Consider the following 16,643-nt stretch of genomic DNA (forward strand, 5'->3'; position numbering starts at 1 on the left):
TAGCATGAATAATAAACATTTTTCATGATATAAGGAAATAAATAATAACTTTATTATTGCCTCTAGGGCATATTTCCTTCAACCGCCCCCTACTATTCCCACCGCTGGCCAGGCCCTGCGGCGACGGCAGCCTCACACCGCAGCCGAACTAGTGAACCCTCGTACTCCTCTCCGCACGGGCTTCCACTGCCGCGTCTTCCCCGGCTCCGCGTCGTCCCCTTCCTTAGGCCTTGCCGTCGTCCACCGCCGTGGTTCTCTCCGCGCGGCGTGGTCAACGTGGTCAAGGAACGATTTCCATCAGAAGAGTATTGTACATGGAGAGGCTGACAGCTGGGTCCACGGCCACAGCCCATTTTTTTGTGATTTGCTAAGTAAGTCGCTTTGTCAGACCTGTTGGGCTGCAAATCTTTCAAGACGAGGAGAGTTTTCATTCGACTGGCCGAGAAAATGGCCCATCATTAATGAGAAATGGGCTGTACATTTTTAAAACACATCAAACCGGTAATTAGTTTCAAATATCTTTTTTTTCATTTCAAGATTTTAAATTACATTAATTGTTATGCGTGGAGAATTTGTTAGATTTTATATTGATATACATTTATTTTTAAAATCAGTTTGAATGTGAGTCAAAATTTCGGGATTAAAATCAGTCGGACCGCACCAAAATATGCAAAATTTCGTATAATTTTTTAACCGTGGCCACAATATGGGCTGTAATGCTAACAAAAAGAATATGGGCTCCAACAAAACCTTAAGAATTAGCAAATGGGCTGAAAATTATTAGTAATAATGGCAGATGGGTTGTATGCTGTTTTCCACAGATTTGAGGCTTTCCTAAAAAAAAGGTTGACGCACAAGCAGTGACTGTGGGATGTCCATCCAACGGCCGTCGTGCTTCCTCAATCTCTGCTCTTCCTGCTCCAGTCGCTCAAACAAGCGCCGGCCGGCTGTGCTGCCGCGCAGGCCTCACCGCCCCATCGTACTCCCATCGCTAGCCTAGCCATCCCTATACTCACCCACACCTGCTGTTATTCTCCGGCGGCGGCAGAAGAACCAGTAAACCCTCGTACAGTCGTACTCCCCTCCGCGTGGGAAACAAATGCCGAGTCTTCCCTGCCTTTGTGTTGTTCCCTTCCTAGGCCTCACCGTCGTCCACCGCCCTGGTGCTCTCGGCGCGGCCTGGTCAATGTGGTCAACGACCGACATGCATCTGAAGTGGACTGTACTTGGAGAGGCCGACAGCTGGGTCCACGGCCGTACGCAAGGAAATGCCTCCTTATTACGCGCAAAATGTAAGTGCATCTAGTGCTCTTAGTGATTTTGGTGTATTGAAGACTTATAGGTTAAGAATCTAATGTGTTTATGAGTGTACACAGGTCTATAAGTCTATGAGGAGTTTGATATTTACAGAGAAAGTCGACCCCTAAAAATGAAGTTCTTCGACTGAAGACTTTGATACTCTGAAGACTTTCTGAAGACATTGAAAGTGAAGAAACTGGTGTAACCTTGAAGACTTGGTATTCATTTGAGGAACATGAAGCGTGAAGACTTTTGTTTTCGTAGTTTCATTTTCTCTTTCTTGAGTCATAGGAAACACCGTACTATCAAAGGGGGTCGAGGAAATACTAAGGAGAAAATTTCCATGTGATGCTCAACTCAAAATCCTACACCTACCAATCCCTTCGAGTGAAGCCATTGGAAATCTCATACAGTTCAGTCAATTTCTTCAGTGACAGAGACGCAGTTCTTCTGGTCACGGAGGAATTTTTCCTGACTGAGGAGTTAGGAATTCGCCAGTGCGGATTGCCTACGCAGTGAGGAACATGATAGCTCTAAGGAATTTGTACCTCAAATTTCCAACCGTTGCTGTGCTACGCGCCAGCTGTCCCAAAATATCTTATCCATCCAACGGTCATATCATTGAAGGGCATTTATGTCATATCATGTCGGGCTGCTCCCAAGGCTATAAATAGCCACCCCCTACAACCACTAGCTGGTTGGCTGCTCCGAGAGAAACTGACACTTGTCATTTGACAGCATCCCATCCTCCGAGGACTTTGAGCGAAAATAATCAAGTGAGGAAAATCCAAACCCAAACCCAAACACCTACAAACCCAAAGTGATTGAGCATCACTGAAGAGATTGATCTTGCGTGGATCCGACGCTTGTTACCTTTGAAGACTGTGCTTCTTCCAGACGGTTAGGCGTCATGGTCTAGAGCATCCAAGAGGAATTGTGGATCACTGAGTGACCGAGTTTCTGAAGGTTCGGAAGTCACCTGAAGACTTACCATGAGTGATTGGGCGAGGATTGTGTGTCCTTAGCTCAAGGAGATTACGATGAGGACTGTGTGTCCGGGACTGGGTGTCCTCGAGTTTAAATACTCAGCCGCTCCAACCAGATGTACAACTGAGATAGCAGTTGGAACTGGTCTACCAAATCATTGTCTTCACCAAGCCAACTGGTTCTATTTCCTCAACACTTTCATTTCCTCGTTACTTTGTTGCGTGTTTGTTCATATCTGTGTTTGAAGACTTTGACTGAAGACTTTCTTAATTTCCTCAGTTCAATGTCTGATTGTCTTCATCTTGTGCTATCATGTGTTTACGCTTTCTGTACTATGTGTTAGTCTTCATTTCATCATGATGACTATGCTTGTGTTCTGTTATGTTTACTTCTGAGTACTTATTCCACTTCAAGTAGTTCTTCATTTAGGAATTTCCTCACTGGCAAATTCCTTAGTGAAGAATTCATAAAAATCGCCTATTCACCCCCCCTCTAGTCAATATAACGCACTTTCAATTGGTATGAGAGCAAGGTACTCCCTTGTTCTGTGTGATTTTGGTTTAACCACCTGGAGTTTTAGTTATGTCGACTGCAAGTATGATCAAGGTCTCTACTGGGTGTCCTACCTTTGATGGGACAGACTACCCCTACTAGAAGAACAAGATGCGCATGCATCTTGAGGCAATTGATAACGATCTCTAGTATGTTGTGGAAAATGGTGTTCCCTCCGTCTCACCCTCACTGAACGCTACCGATGTGAAGAGATTCAAGCAACTCGATTCTCATGCGAAGAATATCATATGTGGCCATCTGAGCAAAGGACAGTATGGAAGAGTGAGTGCTTTGGAGACTGCCAAGCTTATCTGGGATAGGCTGTCCAAAGTGAATGAAGGAGTCTCAACTCAGCGTGACTCTCGAGTTGATGTTCTTCACAATCTCTTCAACCGCTTCAAAAGAGTCGACAATGAAAATGTACAGCAAACCTTCGATCGCCTCACTGACATCTCAAATGAGCTTCAAGCACTTGGTGCCACTGACATCACCGACCATGAGGTGGTGAAGAAATTGCTGAGATCGCTTGACTCCTCATTTGATACTCTGGCACTGATGATACAAGAGCGTGCTGATTACAAGTTACTTGACCCCGCTGATATCCTCGAGAGGCTAAATACTCATGAGTTCCAGCTTGCTGAAAAGAGAGATTTCTATGGTTCGATCTATGGAAGATCACGTGCACTAAAGGCCAAGGCAGTATTTGAGTCCGAAGATGAAGACTCTGGTAGCAGCCTTGGTGACCCTGAAGAACTGAGTCACGATCTAGCACTGCTCGTGAAGAAATTCCAGAAGTTCTCAAGACGTGGTCGCTTTGGAAGACCCTCAAGGAGCAATGATTCCTCATCCAGTGACTACAAGAAGAGGCTTTGTCACAAGTGCAAGAAACCTGGACATTACATTCAAGATTGTCCTCAGTGGGAAAAGGAATCAAAGAAGAGGAAATACAAGAATTACAGTTCTGATGATGCGAAGAAAAAGAAGAAGTCCTCAAAATCTTCATTATCAAAATCCTCAAAGTCTTCATCTCACAAGAAGAGCAGCTCCAAGAAGGCTCGGGCATTCATTGGCAAGGAAATGGACTCTGAAGCTGAATCTGAGGAACAAGAGGAAGAGGAGGCTTCCGAGGACTCTGAATCTGGTGTGGCGAGCCTAGCCCTCGCTACTGCATTCGTCAGCAAGTCTATCTTCAACTCTAAAGAAAATGACCTCACCAACAAGGCTGATGAAGGCAACGATGACTACGCTCCCACCTATTGCTTCATGGCAAAGGGTGCCAAGGTACCTAAATATACCTCCTCTGAGTCTAGTGAAGATGAATCTGATGACAATCTTAAGCCTAGCTACTCTAAACTTGCTAAGATTGCTGTAAAACAACAAAAGGCTTTTGAAAAGGTTCAAAACATGCTAGATAAAAGTGATGATATGTTGGGTGAAGAAATGGATCGCACTAAAGCCTTGACTGAAAATCTTCAGAGACTTCAGACCAGGTTTAACAACCTTCAAGGTCATCATAACACTCTCCTGTCTGATCATGAGAAGCTTTCTTATGAATTTCTTCAAACAAAGCAAGATCTTCAGAAACTAAGAGTGAGTTATGAAGATCTTCAAAAGGAGTGCGATTCATTACTTGCTCAACAAATCAGTGCTACTCAGGAAGAATTTGTTCCTCCATGTTTGAAATGCATTGAACGAGAATCTGCTAATTCTTCACCTGAACGTTCAAATGCTTCTAATGTTACAAATTCTTCACCTTCCTCTGCTATTACTAATTCCTCATATGAGGACATTGCTAGTATCACTAACGATGCAGGGCTGAAGGAATTGTACATGACAGGCATGTACAAAAGCCTCAAAGGGCATCAGACTCTTTGTGATGTGCTTAAAAAGCAGATCCTCAACAGGAACCCTATGAAAGAGGGTATTGCCTTCGAGAGGAAACTCAATGCTGATGGTACATATTGGAAGCCTGAGCAGTACCCCAAAACCTCATGGGTTGCTGCAAAGGGACCTCCAGTTGATCCATCTAATTTATCTGGTTATACATGTGAATCTTCTCATTCTCCTGATGAGTCATTTGACTCCAATTATAAACTGTTCAAAAATCAGAATGGTGAAGTATTTGCTAGATATGTTGGCACTAACTGCAAGAACGGTTCCCCTATGAAGAAAATCTGGGTTCCCAAAAGGTGCCTTGAAAGTCTTCAGGTGAATGTCCTCATGACACCACCTGTGAAGAATAGGAACCCCAGATCAAACTCTTCATATGGACAAAATTCTCCATATGGATCCAAGTCCTCGTACGGACTAAATTCCTCACGTGGATCAAATTCCTCAAAGGGATCAAAGTCCTCATATGAACATCATCATGCTAACAACTCTGTTTCGCAGGGAAGAGCCAAGGGCTATGAATATGAGCATTATTCTTCAAATCATTATGTTCATAAGTCCTCGAAGAATTTCTCTGCTTATTCATATGCTTACTCCAACCCCTCTTATGTGAGACGAAATGGTTTGGCCGCTATGCCACCATTCTCACATGGAGCTCGTAGAGTGATGAACTCTTTGCCACCCCTTCAGATGTGGATGGTGAAGAAAAAGAACTAATCTCTTGTGCAAGGTCAGGTCTCCAGACGTATTGTAAACGTCTGAAGAATTTGCTGGGGACCTAACAAATTGCCTGAAAGGACGCAGGCTACTCATGAAGAAATGATTTTTCATTTCTCACGTCCTCACACTGCTTTATTGGTCTTACTGCTTGATGAAATTGATCTGATGAATTGTGATATCATATTCTTCACTGCTGAAGTATATGAGTACGTAAGTTGCACTAATTCATCTGAAGGATGATCAACCCAAAGCCACTGAGTGGGTCCTTGATAGTGGATGTACAAATCACATGACTGGTGACAAGAATCTATTGATGGATGCTCCCTTATCGTCATCACATCTGAAGCATATCATCTTCGCTGACAAAAGCAAAAGTTAGGTATTGGGTCTAGGTAAGGTTGCTATCACAAAGGATCGACACATGGACAAAGTCATGCTTGTTGAGTCCTTAGGATACAACCTTATGTCTGTCTCAATGCTTTGTGATCTTGATATGGTTGTTGCCTTTGGCAAGTACCGTTGTGTTGTGATTATGGAAGCTGACAAATCCAAAGTCTTCGAAGGCTTTAGGAGAGGAGACTTGTATATTGTTGACTTCTCTGCAGATTCACAACCAGCCGTGTGCCTACTTGCAAAAGCTTCAGAAGGATGGCTATGGCATCGACGACTTGGTCATGCAGGCATGAGGAATTTGCACACGCTTGCGAAGAAGAAGCATGTCATTGGCATTGAGAATGTCAAATTCCTGAAGGATCACTTATGCGGTGCCTATGAAGCTGGAAAGGTGACCAAGGCCAAGCATCCAGCGAAGACTATCATGACCACTACTCGTCCATTCGAATTGCTTCACATGGATCTCTTCGGTCCTAATCATTATTCCTCTGTTTCAAATGAAGCATCTCAATATGGCTTTGTTATTGTTGATGATTACTCTCATTACACATGGGTACACCTTGTCTCTTACAAACATGAAGTGCAGGAAGTCTTCAAATGATTCTCCTCGAGGGCTTCAACCAACTTTGGTGTGAAGATCAAGCACATCAGAAGTGACAATGGCACTGAGTTCAAGATCTCGATGACTATCTTGATGAACTTGGTATTACTCATGAGTTATCTGCTCCTTATACTCCTCAACAGAATGGCGTCGTGGAGCGCAAGAACAGAACTCTTGCTGAGATGGCTCGCACTATGCTCGATGAGTACAAAACACCTCGTCGTTTCTGGGTTGATGCAATTGATACTGCATGCTACATCATCAACAGAGTATATCTTCACAAATTCTTCAAGAAGACTGCCTATGAACTCCTCACTGACAAGAAACCCAATGTGAGTTATTTCAAAGTCTTTGGTGCTAAATGCTGGATTAGAGATCCTCATCACAACTCTAAATTTGCACCGAAAGCACATGAAGGTTTTATGCTTGGTTACGGAAAGGACTCGCACACCTACAGAGTCTTCAACAATGTTCTTCACAAGATTGTTGAAACTGTAGATGTGCGGTTCGATGAAACTAATGGCTCGCAAAGAGAGCACCTACCTTCTGTGTTAGATGAACTAGCACCTGAGGACTCTATTAAGCACAAGGCTAATGAACATGTCATTCCTGCCGAAGAATCTGGTGAAGAATTCATTCTAGAACGTGAAGAACGTCGAGCTGATGCACCTGAAGAAAATGCTGAGGAAATTGATGCTGAAGAAAATGTTGATCAAATTCCTCAAATACAACCAGCTCATCCTCGCGTTGCAAAAGAAGTGCAAGTGGAGAAGATCATCGATGACATTAGAGCACCAGGTCCTCTCACCCGCTCAAAAGCTTCACATCTATCTAACTTTTGTGGGAACTTTGCTTTTGTCTCTATCACAGAGCCCACTAAGGTAGATGAAGCATTTCTGGAGCCTGAGGGGATTCAGGCCATGCAAGAAGAATTACATCAGTTCAAGCTCAACAACGTCTGGGAACTGGTCAATCGTCCAGATCCTCGCAAGCATAACATCATTGGCACAATGTGGATCTAGCGCAACAAGCAAGATGAAAACGGCATTGTGGTGAGGAACAAGGCACTTCTAGTAGCTCAAGGCTACACACGGGTTGAAGGAATTGATTTCGATGAAACTTTTGCACCTGTTGCTAGACTTGAGGCTATTCACATATTACTTGCTTATGCTAACCATCATGATATCATCCTATATCAAATGGATGTGAAAAGTGCATTCCTCAATGGTAAGCTTGAGGAAGAAGTATATGTTGCTCAGCCCCCAGGTTTTGAAGATCCAAAGCATCCTGACAAAGTCTTCAGACTCAATAAGGCCCTCTATGGCCTCAAGCAGGCCCCACAGGCGTGGTATGATACTTTGAAGGAATTCTTCATGAAGAAAGGCTTCACACCCAGTTCACTCGATCCCACTCTCTTTACTAAATCTTATGATGGTGAACTGTTTGTGTGCCAAATATATGTTGATGATATCATCTTTGGCTGTAGTGACCAATGTTATAGTGATGAATTTGCCTATATGATGAGTGAAGAATATCAAATGTCTATGATGGGAGAGTTGAAATTCTTCTTAGGTCTTCAAATTCGTCAATAGCGCAATGGCATATTCATATCTCGGGAGAAATACCTCAAGGATGTCCTGAAGAAATTCGGCATGCAAGATTGCAAAGGCATCAAAATTCCTATGCCCACAAATGGTCATCTATGCACTGATGAAAATGGTTTGACTTCGATCATAAGGTATACCGCTCCATGATTGGCTCTTTATTGTACTTATGTGCATCTAGGCCAGATATAATGCTTAGTGTTTGCATGTGTGCCCGATTTCAAGATGCACCGAAGGAATCACACCATAAGGCTGTGAAGCATATTCTTCGATATCTAGCTCACACACCAACACTAGGATTATGGTATCCCAACGGCTCGGATTTTGATCTCATTGGATATTCTGACTCTGACTATGTTGGTGATCATGTGGACCACAAGTCAACATCTGGTACTTGTCATTTCCTCGGACGATCCTTGGTCTGCTGGTCCTCAAAGAAACAGAACTGCGTATCACTGTCTACTACTGAAGCTGAGTACATTGCTGCTGGTTCTTGTTGTGCTCAACTGCTATGGATGAAGCAAACACTCAAGGACTATGGCGTCAACGTGAAGAATGTGCCTCTCCTCTGTGACAATGAGAGCGCCATCAAGATTGCTCACAACCCAGTTCAGCACTCGAAGACAAAGCACATTTAGATTCGTCATCATTTTCTTCGCGATCATGTGTTGAAGGGCGACATTTCTATGAGCATGTGAAGACTGAAGTTGCGGTGTGAGCTAAATATCTTAGTGTCTTCGAATGTACTTTGAAAAGGCACTCCTCCTAACACTTGTGCAAAATTGATGACTTAGATGTGCAACACATGAAGAAACGTTTTTCTTCCATCAATGAAGAATAACACTCTAAGTGTGAAGAAATTAATGAAGAATTTGATTCTCAGAACCCTACGACAATTGTACGCGGTGTCTGAAATCATCATTCTTATACGGTGGGTCATGCCACCACAAAAGTTGAAAATCTTCAATTTGAGTTTTTCCTCAGTTGAAATTCCTCAGTTGTTCAAATTCTTAAACTTTGCAAAATCTTCACGTGTTCCGTCGTTTTTCTTCATTGGCTATATACATATATGAGTTTAAGTCCTCTACAGCATTCACTTATAGCTATTTCTTCAAGTTGGTTTTTCTGCTAAGTGAATGTGATCGGACCCTTCCCCTCTATGCTATACTCAACTCAATCTGTTCACAAATTCTTCATGTGCGTTCTATTTGAAACTCGTTCAAAATCTTCATTGTGTCCTTGTCAGCTGAAGAAATTGCGAACGGAACGTTAAAACTAATCTTATCCAAATTTTAGGTTTTGCCGCTCAAACCGTTCCACATCCCATGATGCATTATTCTATTCACCCACGATCTAACACGATCTCCACTACACAGTACGTGGGTGACACATGTCATGCAAAGGAGAAAGGACAGGGGCACGTTCGTCCCAAATCATCGGGCGAACAGTTTTTCACTGCCACTATAAATACCCCCTCGCCCCTTCCTCACCTCTTTTACTCCGCTCGAACTATCTCTCCCGCTCGAGATTCCCAAACCCTAGCGCCGCCGCTACTCCATCATCGCCGGTGAGGAAGAGCTTCACTGCCTCGACCTCGTCGCCGTCGTACTCGCGCCGACCGCGGAAATCTTCACCTCCGCCGCCGCCGTAGACATCTTCCTCCGCCAAGTTAGGGCATGGAAGATCTACACCGACGAACTTCACTGTTTCACCCTACTGTTCGTCGTGTTCTTCATTCAAGGTAATTAAAAGTTACTTTTACGGCCCTCCTTCATTCGAAACTTTTCTACAAAATCTTCAAAACGTGTTTTATTCTTCAAATATTCACACATTAAAAAACCACACAAATCTATTCTTGATTCATTTCTCTAAACTTTATTTTCTTCAAGATTCCTCAATTGTGTGGATCTTCGTTCTATACAACTCTGGAACCTAAGACAAAGCATGCTTAGTGAAATTCTTCAAGACGCATCTGGTCAAATTCCTCAAACTTGTTCTTTTTGAAAAACCTTCTGAGAACGCATATGACCTCTCCAAATTCCTCGCAACTATATTCTGTTCACAGGTACTCATGTCCGCTGCTGAATCACTAGGTTCTCATCAACTTAAATCATTTGCAGCGTTCCTCGAAGAAAAACTGCATACTTCTTCAGAGAATTCGATTGTTCAAATTCCTCAGCTGAAGAATATGGCAGATGGTAAGAAGCCGCAGAAAGGAGGAAAGAAACATGAGGTTATGAATGCGTTTGAAATCCCTGAGGATATACATGCTGAATACTGCACACCTGATGAAGCCAAGTTTGGCAAACAGAACAAAAATCAGCGCAAGGTGCGCATTCAGAGGATTGAACGGAGATGGGCAAGAGAATGGAGGGAGTATAGATACGTTACTCCAAAGTACATGAAGAAATTCGCTCTCAACCCTCCATGCCCAAGACTTCCACTGGCACCTGGCCATGTGGCTGATCCCACTAGCGTCAAACGCGGTGAGGACTTTCCTGTAGAATGGGCCAGACGCCAAGCCAAGTTGGAAAGACAAGCCAGAGAAGCAGTGAGGAAATTCAACGAAGATTCTGCTGCTGCTGCTGCCACTGAGGCCTCTGTCAAGCCGAGGAAATCAATGGCAAAGAAGCCTGCTCGTAAGCCAAGTGCTTCACCAACATTGCCCTCACGACCAAGTTCCTCAGCTGCGCCCTCACGGCCAGGAACTTCAAAATCTTCACGACCAATTCCTCAAGCTGCTCCTGCTCCTTCAAAATCCTTAGCACCTCCTCCAAAGTCCTCAGCTATTCCGACAAAGTCCTCAGCACCTGTGCATCTGGCCTCGTGCCAAAGGACTGCAGGCATCTCAATTGCCTCTGGTGTCTCAGCAAGTTCCTCGGCTGCACCAAATTCTTCATCTGGCCCCACTCTACTAAAGTCTAAGGCAACTGCTGGACGAGGTCCTCGTCCAAGTCCCAAGAAGAAATAGGTCACCTTTCAAGCGCCACCTGAAGATGATGAGGCTGATGATGATGAACTTGCAGAAATCATCAGAGACAGGCAAGAAAGGGCCGCTAGAGCCAAAGGCACACCTGTGCCACTGCTTTTGGATCCAAGGGCGATCCTCGATTACATTGAGCTCTGGCATAAGGATCCAAATACGCCTATGCCTGACTTCAAGTTGACACCTGGTCAAACTCACATGTTGACTCACTTCATCCAAGAGGAGAAGTGGAAGTATGACCAGGCCAGGCAGATCAAGAAGGCTCAATACAAGAAAGAGAAGTTTCTGAAGACCAACGTGGTCAAAATGTCGACTGATGAACTCATCAAAATCCAGTCTAGCATCAAAACCCTCAGCGACAAATTTGACTCATACTATGCTGATTGGAAAGGAGCCAAAGTCAGGTTTGTGAAACTGACTGAGAATTTCACCAATGTTGTAGCCCCATCGCAACAAGAAGTTCCTCAAGCTGAAGCTTCTGCTCAGCCCACTAAGAACATGCCAGCACCGCTGATGACTTTCAGGCCTGAAGAAAATGCTAGTTCCAGGGCTGATGACTCCATTCCAGCTGCTGAAGAAATTGCAAGGGAATCCACTAGTGGTGCGCCTGAAGAAAATGAAGAAGTCAGGGCAACTGCATCAGTTGCGCCTGAGGAAATTCAAACAGATTCCTCAGCTCCACCTGCGCCTACACCAACTCCTATCCTTCCATCTACATCAGATGTGAAGAAGACCAAGGCTGCAGAGCGAGCTGCAGTGAAGAAAAGGAAAGCATCAAGTGCTTCAGAATCTTCAGCTCCAAAGAAGATGAAGCCTATGACTAGCTCTTATGAAAATCCGATCGATGCTGTTCCGATTTCCACCATGCCATCAAAGGACCTTGTTCCTTTTGGTGAAGAATATGAGATCCCAAGCGGATCTGCTGAAGAAACTCAATGTGCTGCTTCGTCAGAGCAGATTGATGAGGAAATTGAAGTAGATGCGATCCCTTCAACCCTAGTGGTATCATCACCAATGCCTCAGTTCACTGCTGAAGAGGCTGGTGTTGAAGAAATTGATGATGAAGATGTGGACATTGGAAGCACAACGTCAGTGATGAATGATGACTTTTGGGAAAGTCAGCATCCCAATTCTCCACTCTTCACCCCACTACAGCAAATCCCTCACTCCCCTGCACCAATAGTTCAATTGGGCTCTGAAAAAACTCATCCCACCTCATCTGTCCGTGAAGACATTCCAGCCACTAGTGCTGAGGAAACTGTTGTTGCTGACAATGTGACTGCACCTGAGGAGGAACCAGAAATTCCTCAGACCGATGAACCTGAAATTGCGATTCCCGAGGTAGTGATGCAACTCACTGATACTCCTCTGCCAAAACCAAAGGATCCATTCTCGCGCAAGCAAAAGTTCAAGGCTGAAGACTTCTTTGGCGAGCACGTATTCTTCACTGATTACAATCCATATGACTCTGCTCGCATAAGGAAGAGGCATTTCTGGACTGCTAGTCAAGCCAACTTCTATTCCTCAGTGCTGTTCAACAAAGACAAAGTCTTCGACCATGCACATATTCCTCATGTAGACATGGAGTCTCTGCCGTGCTTCGAGATAGTCCTTAGTGTTCTTCACGACGCTGGGCTATTAAACTTCTGCACTGACATCTGTGATTGGAATGAAGAACTCATTCTTCAGTTCTACGCAACGCTACACATCACAGGCGACTCTGAAGATGTGAATTCATGGGTCCTAGACTGGATGACGGAAAACACTCATTACAAGGCACCAGCGTCTGAATTGCTTCATGCCCTACCACTTAGTCCTCCCCTTGAATATGCACGTTGTATCTATAGTGAACCTGAGCTTTCAAATCACTACATGCAAGTGCTGATGAAGCCTTTGAAGCCAGGGCAGGCCCCTCGAACCAATTTCCTCGTCAAGGAATTGTTGTATGTGCCTCGGACTGTCTATCGCATTCTGTCGAAGACAATGAGTCCTATCAAAGGCCACGACTCAAATGATGAAGAAGTCGTTGGCATCATGAAGAATACGCTTTTCAACATCATTCATGGCGTTCCCGTCAACTTCCATGATTTCTTCATGAGGACTCTGGCCAATATTGCTATGTCACCATTTGAGCTGAAGCCTTATGCGCCATGGATTATGAGATTCATCAGGACAAGGTCTTCACTCAACTAGAAAGCTAACACTCTCAACCACTGCAGCAAATTGCCTCCAATTGAAGTCCTCAAACGGACATTTTCCTCAGCTGATGAAAAGGGTAAGGCAACTGCTGTGATAGATGAAGGCATTCGTCCATTGGATGGTCAATTCCGCAAAGCTGCATCCTATTCCACCAATGATGACTCTGCAACACATGACTCTGCCGCCAACAATGCCAAGCCAAATCCTCAAGCCACAGCACCCAAGGTGATGACTGATCATGAGTTACTCCTCAGTCTTCATCAGAAGGTTGATCGCAATCATAAATGGGTCAAGCGTCAGTTTGGTTCAATTCTTCACAACATGACTTCAACACACAATGCAGTGAAGACAAACCACTACTACCTCCATGAAACCCTCAACTGCACCTGGGTTGTTCTGTCTCAAGTTTACAGCGCTGAAGATCTGAAGAAAATGGGTCTCAAAGAAGAGTTTGACTGGTCTGCACCTCCTCCGAAGAAATACAAGAAGGTCAAGGTTCCTTCTTTGGTGGCTAGATCTTATTCTTCATCGCGTGACACTGATGAACATGAAGACTTGGACGACACTGCGGCAGGCCCTACTACAACAACCGACCCCGACAACGCTGGCGCTCCTTCATCGACTTGATTCTCTTCAGGGGCGTTAGTCCTCAGTTTCGATCCTTTTGGTCATTCGATGACAAAGGGGGAGAAATCTGAGTTAGTCTTCAAGCGGGTCCATTATAAGGGCGTTTTTTTGCTAAGTTACAACTCTTGTTCTTCCAAAACTTTTATTGGATCGAGTTGTAAACTTAAACCCGATGGTGGTCTCTGATACTTCTGCTACGTTATTCTGCATGCTTATTCCTCGTTGATATTATCACACGCATGCTGAAATACGTCAGTCACCATTTTTCATCATGCATTTCAAAATCTTCATATTATCACTGGTAGAAAAAGGGCCTATAGTCCCGGTTCGTAAGGGCCTTTAGTCCCGGTTCCTGAACCGGGACTAAAGTGTCGGTACTAATACCTCCCACCTTTAGTCCCGGTTCAATCCAGAACCGGGACTAAAGCCCCTCCACGTGGGCAGTGCGCAGAGCCCAGTCAGGAGACCCTTTGGTCCCGGTTGGTGGCACCAACCGGGACCAATAGGCATCCACGCGTCAGCTTTTCTGTGGCTAGGGTTTTTGTTTTTTTTTGAAAGGGGGGGGGGTTGGGGGTTTTGGGGGGTTAATTTAGGTGTTTCATATATTGTGTTAGCTAGCTATAATTAATATAGAGAAGTGTCCTCTCTTATGTCCGTGCTTGGTCGACGCTACGTACTATACATACGTATAGAGAGGACTAGACACGCTGGCTAGCTAGTAAGCAAATGAAGGAAACAGAAGATCGTCATGAACATATATGCATACAGAGAGAAGTGATATCGACCACCTCTCCTTTTCCGAGAGATTGGTCGAACAACAAGTTCTCGTATATCTATCTGACAGTACCGGCTACATATATACAATAATTATCTCTTACAAATATAATCATAAGGACTCAGGGTTCACATAGAAGTCTCCGTCTTCAGGGATCACGTGGTCAAGAAAGAATGCCGCCAATTCCTCTTGAATTGCTCGCATGCGAGCTGGTGCTAGGAGTTCATCCCGCTTCCGAAACATCTAATTTGAAGAAGGGGGTCAATACATATATATATGAATGAATGAAACTCAACACAAATGATGGTAATAAAATAAAATTGTGAATATTGTTATTTACGTACTTCATATTGTTCGTTAGAGTACCCGCCCCGCTCACACGTCATGTGGCGGATGGACTCGCAGATGTAGTATCCACAGAAATCATTCCCTTGTTCCTGCCACAACCACTTTACAAGAAATAGAGGTCAATCAAACTGATAAGCAAGAATGCTAAATGGTATTGATGAAACTAGCGCTTGAATCACTAGGAGATGCGTGGAACATGCTACTATAGTACTTACTTTCGGGTGTCTAAATTCCAGCTCCTTCGGCAGTCCCGGAACTTTTTTGGTGAATTTTCTCCAAACCCTGCCGGATAAAGAAAACAATTACTTGATATCAGGAAATGAACAAAGTTGCTGATATGGTGGATAATGATCGATTTAACTTACTTCTTGAGGATTTCAGCCATGTCTGCATAGTCCTGGGGATCTTTTCGTCTTGAGTCTAAGACGGTTACTAGTCCCTGCTCAAGCTTAATCTCTAGGAGAATATAGTGGAAACTGCACACGCATGAATAACTCATGAATTACATTACTATAACCTTGACTAATATATAAGGGAAACCGAATACGCACAAGACAGTAACACTCACTTGAAGTTGTAAGGAAAGAGTATTATATCTTTGTTTTGATTTATTACGAACGATTGTAGCAAGTTGGCCTCGGTAGCTGCGGCATGAAGTTTAACCTGAATTGCATCTATGAGATATGTGTTAATGAACCCAATATCACCGACTTGTCTTTTCTTCAATTCGACGATCTTCAATCTGCATAATATAGTGAGGATGATTATAAATACATGCAATGAAAGAGCTAAGCTATATAGAGAAACTTAATGACAGAAGTAGTACTACTTACAGACAGTAGCAGGCGACCGTTGTTTTATCGAGGGCCAATTGATTGAAAAACTGATAGAACTCCTCAAATGGAACAGGCAACAGATCAATTCCAACGAGGTCATGCTCCTTTTTAACTTTCACATACAAAGTACTACTCCCCCAGAGTCTCTGCAGATTTTCAAGTACCAATCATGCAATCTTCGCATCATCGTTGATAGAGATCTTTCATCTTTGACGAGAGGCTTCCCGTACTCGTATCTTTGCATCTGCATCTCCATGGGTTCATAATGTACTTCGTCGGGCAGGTAATCTGCAAGATTGCTATAACCGGGCACCATCCTCGGATCATTAGCGACGTTGTGGCTAGGCACCTTGAGCGGGGGGCATGATTGCTTCGCTTGTTTGCCGAGCTGGGCAATTTGTTTCCCAGCTCGTCGTTTTTTCAGCCTTTCATCACTGACAGTACTTCCCGACCGCTCCGCTTCGGCAAATTCCTTTCCAATAATGCGCTCATAGTTTCCTTTCGGCGGATCAGACTTTGGTGGTTTTGTCAGGGCAGCCAGAGTGCGCTTCACTTTCACCCCATCTACCTTCTCCTCCGGAGGTGGATGTTTCTTTGCTTTCACTCCTTCAAAGAATTTCCTCACTTCTTCTCGCGCGATCTCGGCGTTCTCCTCCTGGGTCCTCTCGTATGGTAACTTCTCTGGAGTCTTCAGAGAAGGACCGAATCTGTATGTCCTCCCGCCTCTGGTTGTACTGCTAGACGCCGACCGAGCAGACGAAGCGGTTGTCTTCTTTACTTGCTTAAGAGGCGGAGGAGAAGGACTACGACCCGCCGGAGCAGCTGG

At 44.2% G+C, this 16,643-nt stretch overlaps 1 protein-coding gene across 1 annotated transcript; it reads left to right on the plus strand.

Annotated features, from left to right (window-relative positions):
• The first annotated feature begins 2,868 nt into the window (after nucleotides 1-2,868).
• On the plus strand, nucleotides 2,869-11,546 carry LOC147977195 (uncharacterized). Its single transcript, XM_087521094.1, has 4 exons — nucleotides 2,869-4,270; nucleotides 10,242-10,375; nucleotides 11,210-11,431; nucleotides 11,475-11,546. Exons 1-4 carry the CDS (start codon nucleotides 3,394-3,396, stop codon nucleotides 11,544-11,546), a joined length of 1,305 nt encoding a protein of 434 aa, XP_087377220.1. The 5' UTR covers nucleotides 2,869-3,393.
• Nucleotides 11,547-16,643: the final 5,097 nt, after the last annotated feature.

The sequence above is a fragment of the Triticum urartu genome, chromosome 4A (genome assembly GCF_056163025.1).
Source record: "Triticum urartu cultivar PI428250 chromosome 4A, HENAU_Tu73, whole genome shotgun sequence".
Lineage (NCBI taxonomy): Eukaryota > Viridiplantae > Streptophyta > Magnoliopsida > Poales > Poaceae > Triticum > Triticum urartu.

Bases quoted from the DNA above. Each gene is read 5' to 3' on its own strand.
- LOC147977195 (XM_087521094.1), top strand. From the start codon at position 3,394: ATGATACAAGAGCGTGCTGATTACAAGTTACTTGACCCCGCTGATATC. The intron at 4,271-10,241 runs GTGAAGAAATGG...AGAATATGGCAG, and splicing joins TAAAAGTGATGATATGTTGG to ATGGTAAGAAGCCGCAGAAA. The intron at 10,376-11,209 runs GTGCGCATTCAG...CCTGACTTCAAG, and splicing joins AGAACAAAAATCAGCGCAAG to TTGACACCTGGTCAAACTCA.